Source organism: Syngnathus acus, chromosome 10 (genome assembly GCF_901709675.1).
Source record: "Syngnathus acus chromosome 10, fSynAcu1.2, whole genome shotgun sequence".
In the NCBI taxonomy this organism is placed as follows: Eukaryota; Metazoa; Chordata; class Actinopteri; order Syngnathiformes; family Syngnathidae; genus Syngnathus; species Syngnathus acus.
In genome coordinates this window covers 1,975,614-2,001,595 of record NC_051095.1, presented here as the reverse complement: position 1 = coordinate 2,001,595, position 25,982 = coordinate 1,975,614, and the positions used below count along the sequence as shown (strand labels likewise).

The window sequence follows — 25,982 nt, the reverse complement described above, 5'->3', positions numbered from 1 at the left end:
TATTCGGTTCTCATCAGAACTTTGAGGTCGCCATGAAGTCCGCGTTGTTTCTGTTGCGCTGGGCTCCGCTCGCCTTTGTGCTGTGCGTCCGGGCGGCTCGGGAGTGCGGACCGTGCGAGCCAGCCCAATGTGCGCCTCTGCCGGCCACGGGATGCGCCGTCGGTTCGGTCATGGACGCGTGCGGCTGTTGCACGTTGTGTCTGGCTGCGGAGGGTGAGCGCTGCGCAGGCGGCAGAGGTGGCACGCCACGTTGCGGCGCCGGCATGGAGTGCGTGCGCGGCGACAAGAAGAACAAAGTGGGTGTGTGCGCGTGCAAAAGCCAAGATGAAGTGTGCGGCAGCAACGGGGTCACGTACGCGCACGTTTGTGCGCTCAAGAGCGCCGACGCGCAAGCGCAGCGAGAAGGACGGCCGCAAGTCGCCGTGCTCAACAAAGGGCGATGCGCCGCAGGTGAGGATACTTCAACTCCTGCTCAGCAAATAGCAACTAACATGGAAAACGTTTGCTTCAATAGCATCAAAAACAAAGAAACATTTCATTTTCTTGCTGTTGTTAATGCTAAGCGAATAGTTTGGGAAACAAAATAAAAAATCATGGTTATGCTACAAGGGCGGGGTTGGGATGGCTAACCCAAGTCGACCAGGGAAAAAAAAAATAAAAATCTGTCGGAACAAAGATGTCTACCTCAAAACGGTAATTAATCAAATTATTCAACAGGGCAATCAACTCCAAAAAGATCCATTTGTGACAGCCCAACAGGCCACATTAGCAAATACATTAAAAATGTTCAGTTGTCTTCTGGTATGTATGCAAACATTTCAGCTGTTCAAAATCTAGTTAAGGTGACAGCTTCACCAAACATGTTTGTGATGGTCACGCTACACTACGCTCTCCCACAGTTGAAGAAGACCAAACACAGAATTGTTTTTTTTATCCGACACGTTTGCTCATGCAAAGCTAGCAACTAGTTTGAGCGTGCACATGCTCACAGTTGACATAGCGGCTTTATCATCCTGATCCACTCGCCTCTGGCCCAAACACGGAATTCCTGAGCCAGCCAGCCAGCCAGCCAGCCAGCCAGCCAACCCAAACAGAATTCCTCTTCTTGTCTCGGCAGCTCCCGTCATTGTTACCCCTCCCGCTCGCGTCTTTAACGTGAGCGGCGCCCAGGTTTTCCTCAGCTGCGAGGCCACTGGCGTGCCCACACCCGTGCTTACTTGGAGGAAGGTAGGACAAAAAAAAAAAAAAAAAAATCTAGCAGCACTAACCATGAAGACGATGACGATGCCGTTCTCCCGCAGGTGATTGGGGGCAGGAAGAGGTTTTCCCTCCTTCCTGGGGACAGGGACAACCTGGCCGTCCAGACCAGAGGAGGCCCAGAGAAACATCAAGTGACAGGCTGGGTTCTGGTCAGTAGCAGCGAGTGAACACGGACCATCTGCAGCCCTTAGAAAAAAAGCAACAACTCATATTTGTTAGCACCTTCCTCCCTTTTCAGATCTCTCCGCTGACAAAAGACGAAGCGGGCACCTACGAGTGTCATGCCGCCAACTCCAAAGGCGACGCCTCGGCCGTTGGTGAAATTCGCCTGGTGGATGATACCCGCGACGTCAAGGTGGAGGCCATTGGGGATGTCATGATCAAAGAAGGTAAGCGCCCACTGGCTTCCTGCGCTTGAAAATAAAAACCTCCCGTCGCCGTGGAGACAGCGTCCCACCTTAGATGTTGCTAACGATGTCATTTGCCGTCAGCGACGATGGAGGAAGAACTGTGAGGCGCCGATTGGCCGCCGCGGGAGACCCGTATTGGACCTTTGCTCATGCTGACCTTTCACCTTGACATATCCCAAGCATGCTTTTCTCTGTCGCTTCGGCTTTAATGGTAGAAAATAGTTGGTGCTCGCAAAAAGTATCTTAAGTGCGAGATGGGAATAAAGCTCACCTGCAGCGTGTCATTGTGTGATCACGTCACTTTTATTGTGTACAAAACAAAGATAAATCAAAACATCTCGAGGGGGTGGGGCTGATACGCTCGGGCTACGCCGTCATCATCCGGGGAGCGATGCTCATTGACATCAACTCCTGGAAGAGAAGCTTGCACGCGTACGGCATACGCACCAACGAGATCTGAAAAGAACACACGAGGCCCATCGCGCATCATCAAAAAGGGTTTGAGGTCTATTCTGCTATGTTGGACAGAAAAAAAAAAAATCTTAATACAACAACAGCGACCAAAATGTGAATTGCAGGCAGAACATTTGACATGTTTGGCGTAAGGATGACTGCATTTATTAAACTCTGTGCCTCCCTCTAGCGGACGAAAGGCGCAAGTACATTCTGAACGATTGCAACACGGAGCAGCGCTTACCGCTTCTTCGGAAACTACGAACAATATGGTGATAGTGTTTCAACAGCAAAAGCGTGAAAGTGTGGCTTTCACGGTACCTGCGTCTTGTTGCGGCAGCCACGACACTCGTACGTGTGAGTGCGTGTGTTGGCGATGGCCATGAGTCCGCACAGGTTGCACACGTGCACCTGGTAGGGATCGGACGCCTCGAAGAGACGCTCGCGAAGGAACTGAGCGGCGCCGTGAGCGATCTGGCAGTCACGCTCCATCTCGCCGAAACGAAGGCCGCCGTCACTGAAAATCACCCGCACGGGATTTCAGGTGGAATGATGCAAAAATTGTTTTCAATTCCACAATTTGACTGGCATGAGAAGAAAGCGAACAAACAGCGGCAGCCCGTTTTGCCGCACTATCCACAAGACTCACCGCGATCGTCCCTCCATGGGCTGCCTGTTGAGGATCTGCACGGGTCCGCGAGCCCTGGAGTGGATCTTGTCGTCCACCATGTGCTTGAGCCGCTGGTAGTACGTTGGCCCGATGAAGATCTGCGACGTCAGCTTGCGGCCCGTGAAGCCGTTGTACAGAACCTGAACACGGCCGCCCGTCAATGAAGTCAAAGGAGAGGCGGCGGCGCCGGGCAACAGGAAGCGGCGCTCACCTCATTTCCCCTCAGGTGGTAGCCGTACTCCGAGAGCAGGTTGGAGACCTTCTGCACGTTGACGGCGTCGTTGAAGGGCGTGGCGTCGCCGATCTCGCCTTTGTTGGCCGAAACCTGCAGGGGGAGGAAGCGGCAAGCGGTGCCACCATGTCTAGAGCGTGAGGCAGCGGGACATGTCGGAGGAACCCGCGGCCAAAGTACCACACTCACCTTGCCCTGCAGGCACTCGATAAGATGGCCGACAGTCATTCTGGACGGGATGGCGTGTGGGTTGATGATGATGTCAGGCGTGATGCCCTCACATGTGAACGGCATGTCCTGCCAAAGAAAAGCAGCGTGACGAGGACGCCGGCTCACCGCCCGGCGTCTCCCACCCGCCGGCCGCCCCTTTACCTCCTGCCTGTACTGGATTCCGCAGGTTCCTTTCTGTCCGTGCCTGCTGGCAAACTTGTCTCCAATTTGAGGGATCCTCACCGAACGGACCTGCCGTCACAAAAGACGCGCCGGACGTCAGGTGGCGCTTTTGGGCCATGGCGCGGCGTCAGGAGTTACCCGTATTTTGCAGAACTTGTAGCCCTCCTGGTTGAGCGTGACCATGACCTGGTCCACGATGCCGGTCTCGCTGGTGCGGAGGAAGGTGCTGCAGTCGCGCTTGGTGTAGCGTCGGTTGCTGCTATCCAGCTCGTCGTCGTTGTCGGGCAGCGTCACCGTCTTGCCGATGATCACGTCCTCGCCCGACACGCGCACGCCCGGGGCGATCAGCCCGTCGTCGTCCAGTTTGTCGTAGATGGCGTGGCGCATCCCTGTGGACCGTGACGCATTACATTCACGGGCCACATGACAAAACTGTGTTGGAGAAAAGTGGCGGTGGCCAGTCAGCGCTCACCCTGGCAGGTCTCCTTGGTGGGCTTCTCGAAGACCTCCTCCTGGTCGAAGCCCTTCTTGGACTCCTGCTCCTTGTAGGAGCGATAAAAGACGGACCTGAAGAAGCCTCGGTCCACAGCGGAGCGATTCATGATGACCGAGTCCTCCTGGTTGTAACCCGTGTATGAGGCGATGGCCACGATGGAGTTGATGCCTAGAGATGGTGAGCGGCTGTTAGCGTGTACGGCCACGGCGAAGGCGGGCGGGCGTGCGTGCGTACCTGCCGGCAGCTCTCTGAAGCGCAGGTACTCCATGGAGCGTGTGGTGACCAGCGGCTTCTGAGGGTAGTACAGGACGTGCGCCAGCGTGTCCATGCGAACGTGGAAGTTGGTGATGTAGACGCCCATGGCCTGCTTGCCCATAGCCGACTGGTACGTGTTCCTGGGGGACTGAACACACACACAAAAAAAAAAAAGTAAATCCCACACGCTGGGAAATGTTCTATTCTCTCTGTGAGCCGACCCAGACCCACCTGGTTGTGATCGGGGAAGGGGATGATGGAGGCGCACACCCCCAGGATCATGGAAGGGTGGATCTCACAGTGGGTGTAGGTGGAGCAGTAGGCCACGCCTTTCTCCTGAAGGTCATCGGGGGTCATGGCCAGCATCACCGTCTCCTCCTCCAGCGTGTCAATGTACTCCACCACGCCGCTTGCCACCAAATCCTGCCAGCTGAACGCCAGCCAGAGCAAGATGAAGCCTCAAGTCGTTTCACATCATTTAAATGATATGAAAATGAGCCCGTGTGCGGGATGTCAAATTGCCCCGCCCCCTTTCCCGTCACCTGTAGTTGTTGTACTCTCTCTCCTTGAGCTGGTCAATGTGGCGTCTCTTGAGCAAGAGTTTCTGCTTCTCGACAATCAGAAGCGGTCTGCAGATGCGCCCGGCGTCCGTGTAGATCCGGATCTCGCGCTCTCGGATGTCTCGGATCATAGACACCTGCGAGAGGAAAGGGCGGACCAAAGCGTGAATGGCGAGGAGCGAATGGGCAAAGGATAAGCGGCCTCCCGCCGTACCAGCGACCCACCTCGGACACAATGATGTCCATCTGGCGCCGAAGCTTCCGCAGCGTGTTCATCAGCTGCTCCGGATCCTTATGGATTCCCACCCAGCAGCCGTTCACGAAGATCTTGGTGGCACTGCCGTGTCAATAGTCTCATTAACATGTCCCAAAGTGTGGCGTCAAGATAAGTTGGCAAAAACGACTCCGACAGGGATATATCCCAAAAATAAAGCAGATATAGCGTGTGTGTGAGACTGACTCAGCAATGGCGGCAGGTGAGATCTCTTCCAGGTTCTCCATGCTCCACTCCTCTAAGAACTCCAGGATGGGAGAAGGTTGCGATCCCACCGAGATGTAAGCCATCAGGGCCAGGTTCTTGACCAGGCCCACAGCGTGACCCTGAGGAGCACACGGAATCCGTCAATTGAGTCAGTCTGGCGGCAAAGGTTGGACGTGGCGGCGAGGAGCGCCGACCTCGGGGGTCTCGGCGGGGCACACCATCCCCCACAGCGTGTTGTGCAGCTGTCTGGGCTTGGCCAGTTTGCCGTCACGCCCGATGGGGGAGTTGACGCGGCGCAGGTGAGACAGGGTGGAGGCGAAGGTGAGACGGTTCAGCACCTGTCGAGTGACAAAAGCGGCCGCTTGATCAGGCCTGAAGGAAAAGAACGCTATTGCAGGCGCGTGACGGACCCACCTGGGACACGCCGGCCCGGGCTTGGTGGGCCTTCTTGACGTCGCCCCAGTTGCCGGTAGCCAGCGAGTACTTGAGTCCGTCCGAGATGATCCTGGTCTTGATGGCCAGTTCCAGGTTGAAGTCTTTGCCTCTGTCGATGAACTTCTGCGCGTAGATGCGGATCTCCTTCAGCAGGTTCTTAAACATCCTGACGCGAGACGGGAAGCTCAAGCGCGGGCCGACAACGGGCAACGCGGACCGGGCGGCGAGACCGACCCTCGGAAGAGGAAGGCCAGGAGGGGCCCGGCCAGGTCCAGCCTCTTGTTGCCGTAGTGATCTCTGTCGTCCAGCTCTCGTCTGCCCAGAGCAGCGAGCAGTAGCCGGTGGACCATGTACCTGAACACGAGGCACAAAGCGAAACCCGGTCGTGGAAAAGGTCATCATCATCTTGAGGGAGGCGATTATTCGCGCTTTTGCTTTGCTCACCCGAGGAAGTAAGCCTTCTTGGTTTCGCAGAAGTCGCTGACGCCGACGTGCGGCAGCATTTCCTTCTGCAGGACTTCCTTCGCATACTTGATCCTGCGCTCTTTGGTGACCCCCGGTTTGGCTCCCCTGGACCCGATAAAGTTCAAGGCCACGTTTTGCTCTTGGATGACAAAGGCTTCGTCCAGCGATGGCTTGACCTGAGCGAGCGCAACCACGTGAGTCACGAGACGGCGCCGTGCGGAACGCCCGGAAGGCGGTACGCACCATCTCCATCATCTCGGGGTCGTCAAAGTCGTAGATGATGTGCTCCAGGATGTCACGGTCCGACACGAAGCCCAGCGCTCGGAACACGATGATGATGGGGACTTCCTGGCGAATGTACGGGAGCGTGGACACGATCCTCTGGCCGATGGCGCTCTTCTTTACGCCCTGAGACACAAAAACACATCGTCTGTGGCTTGTCGGCGATCGCTTACGCTGCCTGAAAAGTTTCATGGCAACCAATCATGAAAATCAAATGTCAGCGAGTCTCTTTTCCACACTCGAAGAGCGTGGGAAACAAGGGGCTTGCTTTTGACCGACCTGTCCTCCTCGCGCCATCATGCTGACCCAGATGGTGCTGGTGGGACGCGAGGAGTTCTCCAAGCAGGAGCGGCACTCGCCCGTGAAGGCGTACTTGGAGTCCTTCTTGGCGAACACGTACACCGTGTTGGTGGCCATCTTCTCCTGGGCGATCAGCACCTGAGCACACGTCACGTCAACTCGTTGAGCGCCTTCAACATTTGGAGTTGTCATTGGAAGGACACAAAATGACAGAAAAACGTCTTCAATGAGAAACACACAAAAAAAATATTCCTCTTAAAGAAGAAAAAAAAAGTTTTAACAAGTAGCGCATGGGAATATTTTACAAGGGCCGCAACTCGCCCAGGCACCTTTTCGGAGCCGTTGATGATGAAGTAGCCGCCGGGGTCCAGCGGGCATTCGTTGAGCTCGCACAGGTCACGATCAGTCAGGCCGCTGAGCAAGCAGTAGGTGGAACGCAGCATGATGGGAATCTTCCCGATGAAGGTCTTCTGGTGCTGCGTCTGAAGCTGATCCTCGCCCTCCTTGATGATGGTCTTGGTGATGTCCACGTACAGAGGGGCCGAGTATCTGGGGAAGGGAGGGGGTGGGTTTGTGAGCGGCCGGCCGGTGGAGGAGAAAGTACAGCGGCGGCGGCGGAGAACCTACGTGAGGTTTCGCAGTCGGGCCTCGTTTGGCATCATGGGGGAGGGGGCGCCGTCTCGCTCCCAGTGGGTGGGCTTGGACAAGTAGATCTGCTCAAACTTCAGCAGGTAACGCGGCTGCAACGCACCACAAGTCACAGTTAAGCCTGCTTGTCGTGTCATGAAACCAGATGCCTCAACTGGCAATCTTTTCTTTTTTTTAGAAAATATCAAGCTCCACTTGGTCACTTGGCTGCTGACAGAACAACTTACAGGCTCCTCCACCTCTCCGGAGGTGTGCTGGGCTTCGGCCTGAAGGTCGATGGGTGGCGCGTCTTCCACGATCCTCTGGACCGACATCTGGATGAACTCGTCAAAAGAATCCAGCTGCTGCCGAACCAAACCCTTCTCGTCAAAATACGAGCTGAAATCAGATGATACGCGTGCATACACACATCCACACAGTTTAGAGGACAACGCAAGCTATGGGAGTTCCCACGACAGCCAACAAAACCTTGACCAGAACACACCTGATGACGATCCAGCAGGCTTCCTGCCACAGATCCGGCGTGATTTCGTCGTCGTCCTCCTCATACTGGTTATCTGTGCACACACACCAAGTGGAATAGGAGAGTGAGGAGCTGGACTTGCTTGACAGATGGCCAGGTTTAACCAAACACCACCTTCAGTCTCCAACTCATAGTCGTATTGTGATCTACTTGAAAACGACACGGAACGTTTCACTTCTTCTTTGACTGCACTTGATTGTCTTTGATTGATTTGAAAACTCATGTTGTAAAGTTGGTCCGGCGTTGGTTCACCTGCCTGCTTGGGAAGATGCTAATCCTAACTAAGCTAAGGCGGTTAGCGGCGGCGACGCTATTGTGTTGATTGTCAAGAGGCTAACGTTAGCTATCTAGTTAAAACGCGTGCGACCCGATCAAATGTTCAAGTTGAGGAGCTCACCTTCGTCCTGGTCGTACATTGGAAGTCTCAACTCAGGAAAAAGACGACCAAATCGAGATTTGATACAGACGACAATGCGACTGCGCGCTTCTTCTTCTGCCTCAGTTCTCTTCTTCTCCAGGGGAGCTGCTGCTCAACAATGAGACATTATGCGACACCGCCACCTATGGACAGAATATGAACTGCACCTGCATTTCCCCCCCCCCCCTACTACTTCTACAGGTGCAGGCAGGTACACCGGGGCTTGGGGGGGTATAGCCCCTTCAGAAACTTGTGTACAGTCGCCCCAGTTAACTCCCCCAGAATTATATTTAATATTCTAGAATATCTTTATAGAACGGGAGCACAATTTCACAATATATTTCAGGAGATATTAATTAGTTAAGCCTTTAGGACTGCAGATTTATTCAGAATGAGCAGCAGCAGTTTGATGTCCAGTCAGACCGTTCGAATGCTTATATATGTTTTCCATGTAGCTCCACTGTTTTCAAAATGATGGTTTGTTTTTTGTTCTTTTTCTCCGTGTCTCTCTGAGAGCATCTCAGTTGAGAGCATCTGGTTTGGGAATACTGAAGGACTTTTTCTTGTTGCTAACGAATCCAACTGGACGTGACGCCTTCACAAATGCGACCTTCCAAAGATCAGTCCGATGTCTTCCCATGATGTTTACTGTGGTTTGTTCCAAATACCGCTGTTCCGTGGATTTGTTTGATTTGAATATTTTCAGTAACAGTTTGATGTTTGAAAAGATCTTTTTTTTTAAGAGAAAAACACAACACTGACGTAATTTCAAACATTTTCTTTTTTAAAAAAATCAACAACACTTTGATTGGCAGTCTAACAAAGATAAATAAAATAAACGACTCTGATTTGAAATGATTTGGAATCTTCGACATCGTTCCGTGGCGGCCGCACGCTGGCACCGCTTCAAGTTCTTTTCTTCCGCCGTTCGGCGAGGCCAAGCCCACCCACCGCCGGCGGCGGAAATAAATTTGCATTGCGTGGCGACGAGCGTCCGCTTAGCCCGTCACGTGGACGGGTATCAAATAGCAAGTCACGTGATCCCTCTCCTGATGCGGTCACATGATGCTCTCTTTGCTGGGGTCCGCATGAGAAAGGTCCACGCGAACTGCGTTTCCGGCCCGGCGCCGCTTCGTTGAGGAAGAGGACGAGGGAGCATCTTTCAAGTGATAGTCCTCGCTTTGGTCCTTAGCGAAGTTCACAAACACCTAACACGCAAAACCGTAAGCACATCATGTCATGCCCATCTGTGTGTGTGTGTGTGTGTACCTGGTCGAGTGTAGTCTGCGTGACGGAGTAGTCTTCAATCTTGAGCGTGTGTTTGTTGTTGGCGAGGGTGAAGAAGATGTGCGTTAGCGAGCATCGTGACGACGGCAGCTGGTATTGGAGCATGTTTCGGTGTTTCTCCTTCAGCGTGCTTCCGCTCAGCTCGCTCTCGATGAACTTCATGACGGGGACGAGATCAGGGTCGGGCCCCGCCACGCGCAGGATGATGGTGTAGCCGTCGCCGAACCTGCACCGACACTCATGTTTAGCCAATCCTGCAGGGACAGTCTAAATATTTTTTAATGCCCAACAAATCCAATATGAGCTGGTGATTGTTTTAATATTTTCAGAGGTTGACGTGGGCAAAAGATGTGTATGTGAATTTTGGTGGCCATTTTGGTGTGTGCGTGTCGTACCTGTTCTTCAAATGTTGCACGCTGCCGAGACATTTGAACCTGCCGTTCACCATGATGGCCATGCGGGTGCACAATGCTTCACACTCCTCCATGCTGACACACACACACAACACACGCGCAGGGGATTACAAATAGGGCACATTGTCGAGAAACAGGAGGACGAGGAACGACTTGACGGACGATGATACGAAGGATAGCGGCAGGCACCTGTGCGAGGTGAGCACCACGGAGCGTCCCTCCTTGATGACGCCGAGGATGCAGTTCCAGAGGGCTCGTCGAGCTTTGGGGTCCATCCCCGTGGTCGGCTCGTCCTGTTACCACAGCGACAGCCAGGGTTAGCTCCGCCCACAGGTGCAACAGGAAGCAAAGACAGAAGGCCGCGAGGACCAGGACAAGTGGCATCCTCGCCGCGGCAATTCAAATGCGTCTGTCAGCTCCTCCGTGTTGCCTAACCCAAAGCTTCACACCGATTGGCCCCGCGGGCTGCTAAATCTCTTGTGTAACCTAAAAAAATCTGATTAGCAGCTTCATTGATCACGAGTTAATCAACAACAGCAATGGAGCCACACATGTAAACGACCTCGCATTAGCAATCGCCTCCAAATATAGGCAAGCTTGAAGCAGGACTTTGTGGAAGAAACTTTTTTTTGGAACACACTAAGGTACGACAAAAAAATCTCAGTGCTCTCCATTTCAGCAGGCCTTCAACTTCTAAATGTTCCTCTACCAGCAGAGCAAAATTTCATCCAGCTCATCTGTCAGCCATTGGAAAGACAAAGGGACTCAAAAGGGATCCCTGATGCACTCCCACCTCCCGTCTGCCTTCATTCGTGTCCTGTACTATCCCAACATACTCCAAAGCTGCGGCAATGTGGCTAAAGGGATGCTAATGTAGTAGCTAAGGTTAGCTTGATGCATCTCCCCGCATTGCCTCACTCACCAGGAAGACGACGGGCGGTGCTCCGATGAGCGCCATGGCGGTAGAAAGTTTGCGCATATTGCCACCGCTGTAACTTCCTGCGGCTTTGTCGGCGTACTTGAGCAGGCCCAACCTCCTGATGCCCCACTCGGCCACCTGTGGATCACACCCTCATGGTCACCATCCTCTCAGAACTCAAATGTCTCAGGAGGACGCCTGGCAGGCCCGTCACTCACGTCGCAGACTTCCTTGCCGGGAACCCCTCTGAGGATGGCGTACAGCTCCAGATGTTCTCTTCCTGTCAGCAGTTCGTTGATGGCATCAAACTGGGGGCAGTAGCCCATGTTCTGGTGGACCTGATCCAGCTCCCGCAGGATGCTAACGGGCAGTTAGCTTGTTAGTATGACAGCGCGGGACCTTAACAAGTACCATCAACTTTGACCTCACCTCTTTCCAGCCAGGAAGGCCTCCCCGCTGGTTACCATGGTGTCGCCCGTCAGCATTTTGAAGGTCGTTGTCTTTCCGGCTCCATTCACGCCCAGCAGACCGAAGCACTGACCAAACATGCACACTCAACACAACCATCGCTTGTGCGTGTGTGTGTGTGTGTGTGTGTGTGTGTGTGTGTGTGTACGAAACAAACCTCGCCAGGAGGAATTCCAACACAAAGTCGATCGACTGCCGGCTTCTGTTTCCTTTTGAACACCTGCAGGGCGGAAAGGAGCAAGTGAGGACGACCGCAACTTTATCGAAACATCACTGCTGCGCACAAACACACACAAACGGAGGGAGGATAACCTTGGTGAGTTGTCGGAGCTCCAGGATGTGTCCTTGTCCGAGTCCATGTACGATGCGCTGTCTCTCCCGAGCCACGTCTTCGTCCTCCTCTCCGAGAACTCCCAGTTTGGTCATGTGACTCACTGGCCTGATATGAAATTGTGTGAGCGAGCGTACGCGTGTGTGTGTGTGTGTGTGCATTTCACCTGGGTTTGACACAGAATCTGTATTGTATGAGGACAGTGATGATGAAGAAGACGACACCCTCCACCGCCATGGCGAACAAATTCTTTCCCACCATGTCCCATTCCAGAGGTGAACGCAACCTGTTCTCTCCTGACACACGCACACAACCCGTCACATTCTGATGTCACTGATGTCACACTGGCCTGTGTGTGCGCGTGTTACCGAATCTCTGCAGCGCGTCGGCCATGGCCTGGTTTTTCACCATGTCGATGAGGCCTCGCCCCAAACAGAAGTGAGGGAAGATGAGCAGGACGTTCTTCAGGATGTCGTTGATGCCTCCGATCTCCTGTGGCCGTGTCAGCACGTTAGCACGCTAGCAACGCGGCGGCGGTTGGCGAATGTACGCCCGCTCACATGATCCCCGAAGAGCTCCATGACGAAGGTGGAGATGCTGCCGTTGATGCCGATGAGGATGTTGACGCTGGTGAGGACCACGTAGGCCGTGCTGGGGATGCTGAAGAGGAACGACGCCGGGTACATCAGCGGCGTGATGGACCACCTGAAGACACGCGACACCACCGCACCCGCGTCACCGCACGTGCACAACCGCACGAAGTCGTGCGCACGTGTGTGTTGTGTGTGCGTGTACCCGTAGAGCAGAAGAAGCAGAGCAAGCACGGGCAGGTTTGTGGAGGAGACGTAAGCTTTTTGTTGGAAACACACGAAGATGAGAACGACCAGCGTCGCCGGGACGATGTAGTTGCACTGCGGGGACGCAACGTGGCTAGTTAGCCGGCGCTAGTTAGCCGGCGCTAGTTAGCCAGCGCTAGTTAGCCAGCGCTAGTTAGCCGGCGCACGGACGGAAGGGCAGACGCAGACGCACCATGTCCCAGATGAAGTTGGTGGTCCAGTAGAGGAGTGGGTGGACGCCGCTGATGAAGTGCATGTGCTTAGCCTTACTCACGCGCTCCTGAATGAGGAAGACCACAAAGCTGGCCGGGACGAAGGACATGGCAAAGATCACGCAGATGGACACCAGCACGTCCACTGAGGTCGTGACCCTGGAGAGCAATCATACGTTGACGCGTGGGACAAGCCGTGTGTGCGTGCATGCGTGCCTGCTCGCTCACTCACAGCGCCACCTGGGACAGCTGCTCCTTGGTCAAATTAAGTGGATGGTTGAAGGCTCGGATTCCGAAGAGGCTGGCGTCTTCGCCGGGAGGGAGGTTGGCCCTCAGGATGGCGTTGCTCATCACGTTAATGAAGGAGCCCATGCTGTGCCAGCCTTTGTTGTTGAACCAGATCTGATCACCCCCCCACGCTCCAATCAATTAAGCAATCCGTCCATTAATCAATCAAGTGTGTGTGTGTTGCTCACCTTGACGTTATTCTTGGTGTCCAAACCGTTGATGAAGCCCGACAAATTGTCAAGAAAGCGATCAGCTGCGCCTCCCTGTTGAGCAACATTCAAAGGTCGGCTCATCGTCACACCTTCATGATGACTCGTAAAAATAAGCACACGTTGGGTTGACCGGGTGGCAACAAAAGGATGAGAGCATAATAACAAACAAAAATAAATAAATAAATGACTGGGAGAAGACAATTTTTGTCGAGTGATGTCTGACAGCTGTTTTTCGTGGAATCCAAAAGTGACCTCGGTTTTTCTCTATCATGTCAAATTCAGTTTTAATCGACATAAAAAACACAATTTTTTATTTCTTTTTTTAAAATTGTCTCCCAGTGTAACGACTCGGAGGGAAACGAACCTTGGCGAGTTCAAAGATTTTGCGGATGCGCTCGATGGCGTCGTCTACCTCGCCGGCCGGCGGGAGGACCTGAGTGCTCCTGGCACCCAACGAGAAGCCTCCGTACCTATCGGTCAAGGGATCGCTGGGTCAGTATGGATTGAAAACATCGCCGGCGATCACGCAAACTCACCTGAACTCGTTGACCCAAACTTTGTTCTTCAAACTGAGGATGACACAAACGCAAAGTTTTGTGTGCGGCTTGTCGTCTGCGTTTGTACTCGCCGTGTGCATCGCGCGCCCGCTACCTCTTGCCGATGATCTGCGCGTACGTTTTGACCAGATAGTCGGAGATGTTCCGCCCCGTCAGGTTCTGCAGTGTGTCGGTGGAACTCAACTTCATCTGAACACAAAGCGCACGTCACTGACTCCGCCCCCGCGAGGGCACGGCGGCGACGTCACGGCTAACCTCGGGCGGGGGCATCCCTCCGGCGCCGGCGGGGCAATCGGGCAACATTTTCTTCTTGCCGTCGCAGCTGCAGGAACAGGCCGGGGACGGGTCTTCCATGGTCCAGTTTCCGGAAGAGAACATCTGCCTGACGCTGTCGGGGACTTCCGGAACACTCCAGTCGTCGTCCCCCATCGTGCACGGCGCCTCTCTGAGATGGCGGGAAAATGCCAAGACGAATGAGAGGAGCGAAGACGGGAAGAAGAAGACGAGTCGGGGCGGGATCTTACGGAACAGGATGTCCCAACATGCAACGCGTCCCCAGTCCCGGCGGATCCAAAAGGGAAGCCAGCAACCTCTGCATGGTGGCGTCTCCCGGCGCGTCGTCACTGCGAGGCGAGTCACAAACGTCTTTGGCGTCTTTCGTTTTCAGGAGGAGCTCAGAACGTTTTGCCGCAAGTACCTGAAGAAAGTGACCTGGTCTTCGTACATCCAGGGCTGCAGTTCCAAACTGGGATATTTCCCAAAAGGAGGGACGATGAGACTGAAGACGAGCGCGATGCAGACGAAGACGGCGGGGAGGACGATCTGCGAGACACCGGCACGTCATGGACGCCGAGTTCTTGAGGAAAAACCAGCAGCTGACGGGAGCCCACCTGAGCGAAGAATCCTTTGCGGGAGCGCCGGGCGTAAAGGAATCTCTTCCACATGAGCGCCACAAACTGTTGTTTCCTCAGATTCCAGCCACTCGCTTTGGCCGATCCTTTCCCACCGACGCAGTTCAACCTGTCCGTTTCCCGACTCTCTGGAAAGCCACACACCCGTCCGTCTTTGAGCACGCGCGTAAACTTGCGTCCGGGGTCATCGTCCGAGCGTACCGAAATCGCTGTCGGACCCGTCGTCGTTGTCGCGCTCGTCCGTCAGAGGCCTCAGGCAGCTCTGAGGGTCACCTCCTCCGAAGGCGTGAGTCCGCCGTCGTCGCCGGACGGGGAGCGTTCCATCTGCACACGCCGAGGAGTCGGCGGTTGAAGCGGCTCGAGTACGAAACACATCAGGCGTGTCGACGACGGGACGTTACCTGAGGGCACGTCCGTGTCCACGCCGTTATCTTCGGCCACTTTCAGGAAAATCTGCCAGAAAAGGATGGGATGAGTGCAAAATGGTTCTTTAGACCTTTTGCACTGCACATTGACGGCACACATAAAACGAACGATACATCATCGGAAGAATCATAACCTCTGAAGGACCGGTTGCGGGTCGGAGAACATCTCACCTCCTCCAAGGTGGTGTCGGACACGCCGTAACTGGAGATGTTCAAGTCGCTCAGCTTGTCGTCCATTTCTCGGAAAAGCTCCACGAAGGCTCCGTCCTTGGCGGCCGAGTAAGGCAGGACGAAGGTCAGCTCGTGGCCGAGGTCCTCCGCCATGCGGGCGGCGGGGATGTGGCGCAGGATCAGTCCGGTCACCTGGGAGGTGTCAACCGGGGGGAGCGGCGCGTCGCAGACCGACGCTGCCTGACCGTTTTCTAAATCAGGAGACAAAAGATGAAGCGTGGTTCTGGAGCAAAGTCAAGAAGGCGGGGCGAAGCGAGGTGCTGCTCACCAATGGTGGTGGCCTCACTCTCCTGCTCGCTGCCCAGTCCGGCGTCACTGCTGCTGACGGAACCGTTCTCGTCCTGTAGCAGAGACAAAGTGAGGCCTGGGAGATTTGATATCATTGTGACAATTTATGGATAGAAAGCGCGTGGTGCTGCGGGACCTTCTTGGCGAGGGAGACGGTGCTGGATGAGTTCCTGTAGGAGTTGAGCGAGGGTTCGGGGTCTTTCTTGACCAGGGTCAGGTAGTAGCCCGTCCCCAGCTGGTTTTTGAGGTAGAGCGACGAGCCAACGCAGCATAATTTCCCGTGCGAGATGATGGCGATGCGGTCGCCCAGGATGTCGGCCTCGTCCATGTGGTGCGTGGACAGGATGATGGTGCGACCTGAGGGACATACGTCCTCTCAAACGACGGCTGGTCATTTTGGACAGCGCCAACAACGAGAAACTCACCCTGGCGGTATTTCAGCAGCAGATCCCAGATTCCTCTTCGAGCGTAAGGATCGACTCCAGCCGTGGGCTCATCCAAGATGACGACCTTTGAACCCCCGACAAAGGCCAAAGCGACAGATAGCTTCCTCTGCATGCCGCCGGAGAGCGTGCTGGTCTTGGATTTGCGCTTGTGCGGCAGGCCCGTGTCGTGGAGGATCTGCTCGATCTCGCCTTTCACCTGCTCCTCCGACAGGCCTTTGAGTCGAGCGTAGAACCAGATGTGCTCTTCCACCGTCAACCTACAGGGGGCGCCGAAACGCACGGAAGTGTCAGCGGCGACCGTGGAGAGGTCGAAAGCGGCCGAGCGCTTACATGCTGAAGAGGACGTTGTGTTGAGGGCAGACGCCCAGACTTTGCCGGATGGCGCTCAGGTCTGTGCGGATGTCTCGGCCCAGAATGTAGGCGGTACCGGAGGTGGGTGGGAACAGACCGGTTAGGATGGACCTGTAACGATAAACAGCTGAGCCGCTCCAACTTCCATTTCCTGAGAAATCCTCTGCAAATCTGGGTTGCGGTTGTCTGACTCACATGGTGGTAGTCTTCCCGGCACCATTGTGTCCCAAGAAGGAGGTGATCTGTCCCTCGTAAAAGCCCAGAGTCAGTCCGTCCACCGCCGGCTTCTTTCCGTGCCGGTAGACTTTCACCAGATTCTCGATGTAGACGCCGGGCTCGAGATGAGCGGGTTCCTCTTCCATGCACACCGCTGCATGGCAACGCCGCAGACGTGCACATTCTCAAGATCGCTTTATTTTATTTGTTGAGTATGTTTCTTTGCATTCTCACCACCAGGGTTGCCTCTGTGGTTCAGAGGGATTTTGTTGGACTTGTCCTGGTCTCCGAGCCAGTAGGACTTGGTGAAGGGGAAGTACCACGGCCGAGGAATGCCGTATTGGCCTGCCGCACAAAATCAAGTCACGTCTCATTTGCGTTTGGTGAATGGAAATGATGTCACGGGCCGGTTGCCGTAGCAACAAAACCGTTTGCGTTCCTTTCCCCACCTGGAAAGACGGCTTCGATGTACCAGGTCAGGAGTCCGTACAGGAAGGAGTCAAAGTACATGATGATGATGGCAGTGCGCAGGCTAAAGTCGTCTTCCTCCAGGGGACTCGCCACCAGGTTCTTCCATTGGATGCCGACGCCCTGCTCTTCAAACAGAGCAAAGTACTCGCAGCCAAACCCGAAGGCCACGGGGGACAGGAGACTCTGCAGGAGTTAGCGAGGCAGACTTCGTGATTCCATCTGCGAAGAAGTCACTCCAAATGCGTTCTTACCGCAAAGACTTTGGCGGCAAAGCCGATGTGGTCCTGCCAGGCCACGCAAAGTACGTAAGGCAAGTACAGCGTGAAGTAGATGATTCCTCCGCAGGCTGCGGCCAAATTGGCTCGAGCAAATGCCGTACTGAAGAGAAAGCACTGCATGATGGTCACCACGGCAAAGGAAGCCAGGAAGAGGAAGACCACACCGGTGTCGCTGTATGGCAGCAAGTTTCCTTTCTGGGAATGGAATTGACGACCGTAAACATTGGCACGCCGACTGCTGCGAAAACAAATCGCCGGACCTTGAGCATCAGAACCAGCAGCCCGGCGCTGATGAGCAGCGGGATCAGGCTGCTGATGAACCAACTGAACCACAGGATGCCGTTGTCCAATCCCATGATCCTCATGGTCTCCTTCAGACGCGCCTCCTTCTCGTACACCACGCTCTTCAGGATGATGGAGACGGAGAACATCCAGGCCAGCGTCATGAAGAGCGGCATGGAGCGGCTCATCACACGCAGGAAGCTGAAGGGTTGGGACAACGAGACCCGGTGAGCACACTTTTCGGCGCCCTGCCCGGCGAGCGTCGACCGGCGGCACACTGTACATGTCATCCACGTAGCACGGGTAGGGCATCTGCTGGATGTAGACGCCCATTTTCTCCTTGGTGCCCGTCATGGCTCGGACCAGGGCCTGCTCAATGACATCTTGCAGGTAGGAGAACCCGCCCCAAAGATAGCGCATGTCCTCAAAGGGGTCAGCACGAGGACCTGGGTCCCAGTACCTGAGAAGAACCAGACCAACCAGCGCGCAGGTCTCATCACACGTTCTACGCGTCGCAGCTCGGGCGTGGCCTTACGCGTCTTTGATCTTATTGGTCCGCTCCACGTTGTCGATGTCCATGCGGATTTTGTAGCTGATGTTGGGGGGAAGCTCAGTGGCATTGGCGCCAACGTCTAGGAAGACGATCCCGGCCCAGAACTTCCTGTCCTCCAGCAGAACCATGGACTCGTTGATCATGTGCTCCTCAGTGGGGACGGGCTCCAGCTTGTCCAGATTCACACACTGAAACGGGTCATCGTCATGTGACGCTGAAGTTACGCGTTAGCGTTTGAGCCTTTGCGTGTTTTAACCTCACCTCCATGAAGCGAGAGATGCCAGTGACGGCCTGGTCCGTCTCATTGAAGACGTCCCTCCAGGTAACGGCGCCGCTCGTGGCTCGCCGCTCGTCGGCGTGCCTGGACAGGAAGTTGGAGACGTCGGCCACCGTCCAGTCGGTGTCGGCCAAGTGAGCGTGGAAGTATCTGGCGGTCGCGTTGTTTTTCAGCAGGGACTGCAATCCACGTGACAAACGCTTATTGGATTCCCATCTCCGGAAAATAAATCGTGTGCCGTTCGTTGAGCCCGAGCGACGGCTTACCCGGATCAGGTTAATCTGTTCACTGTTCTCCAGGAAGTTCCAAACTTTGGGTCTCATCTCTTCCCACATTCCTTCCAAGTCCCTGAACACGCCCAGCTCCTGAAATGTCCGGTTCACCTACGAGCAAACGCACGTGGTTGGGACGCGCCTAGTCCAACGCATTGGAGGACTGGAAACCGGATTTGGCGTTCTCACCTCGTGGATGACCCGGCGAGTGGCGGGCGTGTCGGGAGTGTAGAGAATCTTCCCCATCAGCAGCGGCTTCACGGCCTCCCAGATCATTCTGGACATGGGATTGGAATCCATGTCCCTCACCAGACTGTTGCAGAAAGGAGCTGTGCGCACACACGAGCAAACACAATATTTCGAACACGACGCGAAAGATTTCCAAGATGACAAATATTTTCAAAATGGCGCCCGCATTGTCAGGAATGCACGTTTTTCCCAAGACGTTGCCACCGGAAGTCAATTTCGGACTAGTCGAGCACTTTGGCGGCCATTTTGGACAGTAACGGAGTGATGCCGATTGGAGAGGAAGCAGCGTGATGCGAACAGGACAAGAAGCTTCGTCACGTGGACTTGACAGGAAGCGCAACGAGAAGGTAGGACAGGACAGGAGGCGTGAAGACAGAAGCTCGCACTGACTGGAGGAGTTGTCGTAGTGCTGCGCGGCGTCGTCCTCGCTGCTGTTGTGGTTCCCAAAGAGCGCCTTGTAGTTGCTGTCCTCGTACCAGTTGAGGGATTTGATCTGCAAGCCGCCGCCCTCGGGATGGCCGCAGGCGATGCGCGACACGGCTTGGTACATGGCGCTGGGCGAGGACGTGGCGTTGCGCGTCAGGAAGATGATCTCTTTCCTCAGATCCATCCAGCTCTTCATGCCGGCCAACTGCCACACACGTACAAAACCGCAAACTTGAGACTCGCTGCGCTTCCATCGGTGTCCTTCCCTCGTTTTTCAGCCTCGACATTTTGCATTTGTGTTATTATTACGGCCAGGCTGTGTTCTAGAAAATATAGGCACGCGTCATATTGTCCGCTGCGGCGCTTCCAGATGTTTCTGCCGACTGTACAAGTCAACGAGGACGAGACAGCTGGTGGCGCGCGCACACCGACCGCGTGTTTGTTGGTTTTGATTCTTTGTTCAGCTGGGACGTCGGGTGTCCCGACTGTGAAGGGGATGAAATGATTTGTCACGTTTTGCTTCAGTCTCACTCTCGCAATTTAACAACCTTTGGTGCGAAACGAAAATCAGGACTACGGACCGCAAGACACTCAGGCTTGACAGGACTGAGTATGTGGTGACATCCAATGGAAGTGTCTTACCTCCACAGCCAGGGTGCTGAGACTGTCCAGCAGCTTATTGGTTGCCACGGAAACATCCTGAATGGATTCAGGGTCTGATCTGACGTCCCTCTGTGACACAGACACGCGTGTTTGTCAAAAACAGACATTGGCTGTGTCAAGAGTTTTATCTAGCAGATCTAGGTGGTGCGCATTGAAAATACCTTTGCAGCAATTAAGGAATCAGGAATGAGTGAAAGATTGCAAACACAACCTTTCGTCACTCACAACTCCCTGATCGCAAGACTGAGTAGTATATGTATAAAATTGATTTACAATTTATTATTTAAAAAAGCACACCATGCTTTATAGCGCTATGCCTATCCCGACAAGTCACACGGCAAGCTCTCCCACGCTCATGTGCCTTGGACACCAAGTGCTGACTGCTCATAAAGCTCGTTTTTTTGTTCCCGTCATTGTTTGGCTAGCCGTAGCACGTTGCTATGGAAATGAGCATTTGAGAAGGCAGTGAGCGAGCACGTGGTGGACCTGGGTTCACACACGTGGACCCGGGTTCACACGCTCGGGCCGCGCCCACTCACTTCCCGTTTCGTAGGAAAGGGAAAGAAAGAACCCTCGGGTGACACAAAAAGAAACTGTTGACAAAAGAAAAAATTTGTCGCAACACGCCTGCAACACCAGTTGAGTGAGGCGTGTGCGGGTCTTACCAGGATAGGTTTGAGGAAGTCCACGTTGTCCAAGAAGTTGCGCTCGGCGTGGTCAAGCCACACGGTCGGGGCACCGCACACAACTGCCTGCACCATCATGGCGGCTTGGGGGTCCGTGATGTTGACAAACTCGTGCACGCTGCGGCCGCCTGGCCTGTGAGGACAGGCGTCACGCAGGTGGACGCCGAAGCCTTTCAGGAGGACCTGAACACACGGATGGATGGATGGATGGATGGATGGATGGATGGATGGATGGATGGATGGATGGATGGATGCATGGATGGATGGATGGATGGATGGATGGATGGATGGATGGATGGATGGATGGATGGATGGATGGATGGATGGATGGATGGTGTGACGCTGACCTTCTCCAGGTCGACATCAGCCTCCAGGATGTTAGCCACCACAGGCGGAGAGAAGGACACGTTCCTCAACAGGAAGCTGGACAAAGTCTCATCATCTCGCAGGAAGTGTTTTAACTTGAAACCTGAGAAACGCACCCACGCACAACCAAGTCACATCAGGTGATGTGTAGCTTGCGTGATGATGTCACAGCCTCAAGTTGTCACTTGTCCGGGGCTCTTGCACAAGCGGTCCACCGCCGACCGTTTAGTTTTTTGATAAACTATACGAAGGTTGGGTGAGTAGCGATACCAACCACGTAGGATGATCAGCCACCGATCCTGAAGCCAAAGGAATGGTTACCGTGGTAACCATCTGCCATAACACCTCGCCATTGTAGCGGGTCAACGCCAGCTACTATGCTAATATCCTGCCGCCCTGGCAACAACAATGTTCGTTGCCAACTTTGAACAAGTGAGCAAAAAAGTTTGCCTTCAGAATGCCTGATTGGCTCGCCCACTCCAAATATTCCTTCTTGAATTCAGAAGTTCTCATTCGGAGAGGTCACCTGAGCGGGCGCGTTCCCGCCACAATGAAAGCAGGTCAGAGCAGGTTGGAAACTCAACACGTTGAAAGACAAAGCAGCGAATTCCATTTGTTCAACGAGCAAGAGAACAAAAAAAAAAAAGGGCAGGACAAAGACAAATGTTCTCCATTCACAAGCACATCAGCCAGCGTGCCAAACGGGCAAACTTCGACAGTTAGCCAGAGTGCAAAGCTTGCACCCATTTTCCTCGGTATAAGGACAAAAAAAAGAAATTGCCAATCGCTACATTCCGATGAGCCATTTGATCAGCCATTGGACTTTTTTTTTAATGGACTTAAGTGGATTGGATGATGATGGTGTGTTGTGGGCACCTGTTCTGCTGCTCTGAAGATTTTGGAGGGCTCGCGCGAGCTCCTTGAAGCCCTCCAAGTTTTTGTCATTCTGACTGTACAGAAGAATCTTCTTGGCGTCGGAGAACAGACGAGAGATTCTGCGCGCATAAAACCTGGTCAGGATGCTCAGGCGGGCAAAACGGAGAGCCCGAACGAAGCGTGGCGCCTCACATGGAGTCGTTGAAGTTGCCGACGACGCCCGGCGACTCGCCCGGCGTGGGTCCGCGGAAGCACGGGTTGTTGGCGTTGCAGAGGATGCCCTGAATCCACGGCAAGGTGCCCGCCGACGGCATGGCCTTGTTGGGGAAGTGACCTGCGGACGGCAAATAAGAAGTCAAGCGGCGGGCGCGGCGGGTGCGGCGGCCGCGTGCCGAGCGACCTTGACCCAAAGCCAAGGAAGCCGTTTATGGCGGCTGATTAGAATCAAACGACAACAAGGTGACCTCGGTCGTCTTGACATCTCTAATTTCTTTTCTCTCAACTGAACGCTGACGATAAATCCGAGAGAGACTTTGATTCTCCTCGGCGAAGATGAAAATGGGACGGGATGGCGGCAATTTCTCACGAGGACAAAATGAAGAGCGAGAGCGTAGCCGTAGCACGTTTTGCCGCGGGCTCACAATTTTGGAGCGCGGCTGGCTTGTCAGCGACAAGTTGCGACAGGTTACAAAGCTACAAGTCGCTGAATCACCGCGCTGCGCATTCCTCAAATCACCACACACACACACACACGGACAGACACACACATTATTGAGCATTTAGATGGCCCTGATGATTGCAAGCTGGCACACTGGAGATCACTAGATAGCGATTGTGGCACTTCCCGACTCCCTCCTCACTGTTTTCTCCTTGTTGATGACAATTATTTTTTTCTTTTGAGGCCCCGCCCTTGACTTTTGCCACTTTATTCATATTCTTCACAATCGCCATTCGTATTTTTCATTTTTATTGCATTTGTGCTTACTGGAAAGTTTACATTGCGCAATATCGCCGGATCTTATGAGCCTTGAATCATCCGATTTTCTTTCTTTTTACATTAACTAGTCAAGTAGACGAAGTGCATGTACAGCGACTTACTTCAGTATTCATATTTCATTATTAGGAATTAAGTTGCGCAAGGAAACGAGGAAGTTCCTTTTGCTTCCCCCTTTTTCCTCTTCTTTTTTTGCAGTCAAGTGGCAAACTCAACTCGATAAAAGGAGCAAAGAACAACGAAAAGCCAACCACCGTCAATCGCATCCGAGGACTCCGACTCGTGGCGGCCGAGACCGAGCCGACCTTCGGCAGCTGACATCACCCGATTACGACGCCCATAAAGACAGATAAAACGTGAAGAAAAAGATAAAAAACACGAGGAGGGACTCACATTGGTGCTGCTCGTACGGCGGGTAGCTGAGGCGCACTCCGATCAGGATGAAGAAGATGAGCAGCGGCCAAACGATCTCGACCAGCAGCTGAAGCTGAAAGGCAAACAAAAAAGACGTCAACAACTTGATTTCACCTGGCGTCAGCAAGTTCCACAAGAACGTCTTTTCCTTCCTCGAATGTTTCCAGTCGACTCCAAGCAAACGTGACGTTTGAAGGCAAATCTCGTCACTTTGCTAATTGCAGTGTCGTGACGAACGATTGCACTTTACCCGCAGTACTTCATCGTTCCCAACTCCCTAATCCTTTCAAAGGGATTTTAGTGGAGCTATACAAGGTGGAGCCTCCAATCCGAGTAAATGCCATTTTAGGCAAAACTTTTCATTTGTTGGAAAATTTGCCACAGTGACAAATTTAGAAAAGGTCAAATGAAGGTGACCTATATTTGGGCTCCATGCTAAAATGCCACCCAAATGTGCAAGACCCCCAAAACAAGCCTTGGGAGTCTGATATTGGCTCTTTCGAAATAATCCCAACTCAAAGCCGCTGTAGTTTTCGTTTCTCTTGAAACTGTCAACGCTGTTCAGCACTGAATGATGATTGGTCCACAAGAGGGCGCTCTGCCGTTAACAAGCTGAGATAACTGCTTCTCACCGTCGGCAAAAGTGAGGAACGCGTCTGGCCCCATCGAATAATGTTTTTTCTCGCGTCCTCGAGTCTTTCTCGACCAAATGCCAGCTCTTAAGCGAGAGGATGACAAAAACGAGGGCGCGTCTCACCTTCTGCCTACGACGGTACGTCAAGTTCTTCCAGAGCAGCAAGGCCAGCTGCGACCACTGGGACATGGCGGCGGCGGCGACCACCTGACGGGAAGGACGATCAGGAAGGGCGGCGAGCCTCGACGACTCTCCGGGATGCTCCACCGCCAACGCACGTCTCAAAGGGGAAAGGTCAACACAGCGTCAGTCAGTCAGATAGCGAAGGTGCTGATCACGCACACACTATCATCACCCCGGCCACTCACTTCATTAGAAACACCTGATAATCTCCCACTGATCGCTAATCAATAACCAGTGTTGACCTGAAAACGCTTCCTAAATATTCTGTCCTTCAGGCCAAGCGATTTCCACATCATAAGGAATGTGAATAAACATCAATAAACCACGTTCTTGACTCTTCACATTGGGAAGGTCCAACTTTTGGCCAGCTCACAAAAGACACACTCACTCACACACACTAAACATTAATTTGCATATCGATGCGTGTGTCATAGCTTATATGTAGATTGATTAGCTTGGGGCTTATGTCAGACTTTTATAAACAAATGATACATGCTCACATGTTATAGTATATATTGATTAGTGTGTGCATTTCCAATGCTGAGATAAAAGATCGATTACCCATTGACGTAGTTCATGTTAGAAATTGACAGATAGATAGATAGATAGATAGATAGATAGATAGATAGATAGATAGATAGTCACAAAGCATAACATGAAATCGGTCAAAAACAATAATCTTCATTAAAAACGTAATTAGATCAGGAGCAAATCAATCAACAGGTTGTCAATCATTGAGAGAATTGATCGGAGCACTTATTTTGTGTTTTTATGAATCTTCAAGGCAATAACGAGATCAGTACACACACACACACACACCGCAAAATGATGAGGAGCTGATCGATGGATAGACTGATTGCATGACCGTGTCAATCAACTGCATCAACCTAGTCATTCTCATTTTTGTCGTCATGTGTCAACTTTGGGGAACTTTAGCAAATGACGGACTTGCCGAAGCCCACCTGAGGGCAGGCCAAAATACGTCACAAAAAAGTTCACTTACCGTCAAGTTGTTCTTCGTCTTGAAGTCGTTGTTGTCTTTGCGGTTGTGGTTGCTGTCGTTGTGGTCGTCGAGCGTTTCTGCGTCGGAGCGCTTTTCGTCCCTGCGGCCAGTGATTGAGGCGAAGCTCCGCTGAAAAAGTTTCGGAATTCCTGAGCGTACCGGTATCCAGCTGCAGAAGTAAGGAAACAAGGTGCTTCCGTTCAAATCTTCAAAATAAAAGTCGAAATCGCCCTCCTCCAACTTTTGTTTAACATACATAGCATAAAAAAAAAAAAAGTCCAATTGACAGCAAATTAAGGCACAACACAGAATGTCAATGTTGCTATGAGTAGTAAGAAAAGTAGTAAAATACGTACCGACAAAGAACTATGGCTATTACTTTGTAAAATCCTTCTTTTACTTTCGGTCATACATAATTGATTTCCGGTGTCCTTCAGAATTAGAGCTTTTGCACAAAACAAGTAAAATTTTTGCTTGGACTTAGACACGGACGACACGGAACACAACAACAGCACCAACAACAACTCCCAGTCTTAACTTCTGCACTTTTTGGTACTAACTATTGTTACTTCAATTGCTCAAAGTACTAATACACAACCTACGTGTAACTTTAGACAAAGTGTGGAGATAAGATCGATATGACAAGATAAGATAGCTGGACTAATATGACAGCTTGACATGAG

The 25,982-nt window shown here is 53.1% G+C and overlaps 4 protein-coding genes across 4 annotated transcripts in view; 2 read left to right on the top strand and 2 right to left on the bottom strand.

Annotated features, from left to right (window-relative positions):
• Positions 1 to 25,982, top strand: part of LOC119129646 (C-type mannose receptor 2-like) — a 902,042-nt gene that overhangs the window by 789,319 nt on the left and 86,741 nt on the right. The window lies entirely within an intron of this gene.
• Positions 18 to 1,951, top strand: igfbp7 (insulin-like growth factor binding protein 7). Its single transcript, XM_037260452.1, has 5 exons — positions 18 to 450; positions 1,118 to 1,227; positions 1,302 to 1,409; positions 1,499 to 1,649; positions 1,752 to 1,951. Exons 1-5 carry the CDS (start codon positions 33 to 35, stop codon positions 1,772 to 1,774), a joined length of 810 nt encoding a protein of 269 aa, XP_037116347.1. The 5' UTR covers positions 18 to 32; the 3' UTR covers positions 1,775 to 1,951.
• polr2b (RNA polymerase II subunit B) lies at positions 1,952 to 8,373 on the bottom strand. The gene is made up of 24 exons (XM_037260202.1): positions 8,261 to 8,373; positions 7,825 to 7,897; positions 7,568 to 7,718; positions 7,320 to 7,432; positions 7,022 to 7,241; positions 6,672 to 6,830; positions 6,354 to 6,518; positions 6,090 to 6,286; positions 5,880 to 5,999; positions 5,625 to 5,811; positions 5,405 to 5,548; positions 5,190 to 5,329; positions 4,955 to 5,066; positions 4,712 to 4,866; positions 4,401 to 4,599; positions 4,149 to 4,317; positions 3,891 to 4,082; positions 3,557 to 3,807; positions 3,398 to 3,487; positions 3,215 to 3,322; positions 3,005 to 3,118; positions 2,773 to 2,933; positions 2,445 to 2,640; positions 1,952 to 2,126 (listed from the first exon to the last, which is right to left on the bottom strand). The coding sequence occupies exons 1-24, from the start codon at positions 8,277 to 8,279 to the stop codon at positions 2,037 to 2,039; spliced, it is 3,525 nt and encodes a 1,174-aa protein (XP_037116097.1). The 5' UTR covers positions 8,280 to 8,373; the 3' UTR covers positions 1,952 to 2,036.
• On the bottom strand, positions 9,045 to 25,472 carry abca1b (ATP-binding cassette, sub-family A (ABC1), member 1B). The gene is made up of 49 exons (XM_037260133.1): positions 25,300 to 25,472; positions 24,237 to 24,393; positions 23,459 to 23,552; positions 22,264 to 22,405; positions 22,072 to 22,190; positions 21,177 to 21,298; positions 20,809 to 21,012; positions 20,123 to 20,212; positions 19,445 to 19,685; positions 18,995 to 19,134; positions 18,800 to 18,916; positions 18,518 to 18,712; positions 18,239 to 18,444; positions 17,987 to 18,163; positions 17,682 to 17,904; positions 17,395 to 17,616; positions 17,122 to 17,326; positions 16,907 to 17,017; positions 16,652 to 16,826; positions 16,436 to 16,567; positions 16,085 to 16,362; positions 15,796 to 16,016; positions 15,640 to 15,712; positions 15,312 to 15,562; positions 15,117 to 15,168; positions 14,917 to 15,039; positions 14,695 to 14,843; positions 14,502 to 14,626; positions 14,329 to 14,427; positions 14,060 to 14,249; positions 13,899 to 13,993; positions 13,784 to 13,816; positions 13,612 to 13,717; positions 13,224 to 13,298; positions 12,980 to 13,149; positions 12,729 to 12,906; positions 12,495 to 12,610; positions 12,260 to 12,404; positions 12,068 to 12,191; positions 11,866 to 11,995; positions 11,681 to 11,807; positions 11,526 to 11,588; positions 11,330 to 11,436; positions 11,119 to 11,260; positions 10,904 to 11,038; positions 10,171 to 10,274; positions 9,964 to 10,056; positions 9,551 to 9,794; positions 9,045 to 9,489 (listed from the first exon to the last, which is right to left on the bottom strand). Exons 2-49 carry the CDS (start codon positions 24,300 to 24,302, stop codon positions 9,340 to 9,342), a joined length of 6,879 nt encoding a protein of 2,292 aa, XP_037116028.1. The 5' UTR covers positions 24,303 to 24,393; positions 25,300 to 25,472; the 3' UTR covers positions 9,045 to 9,339.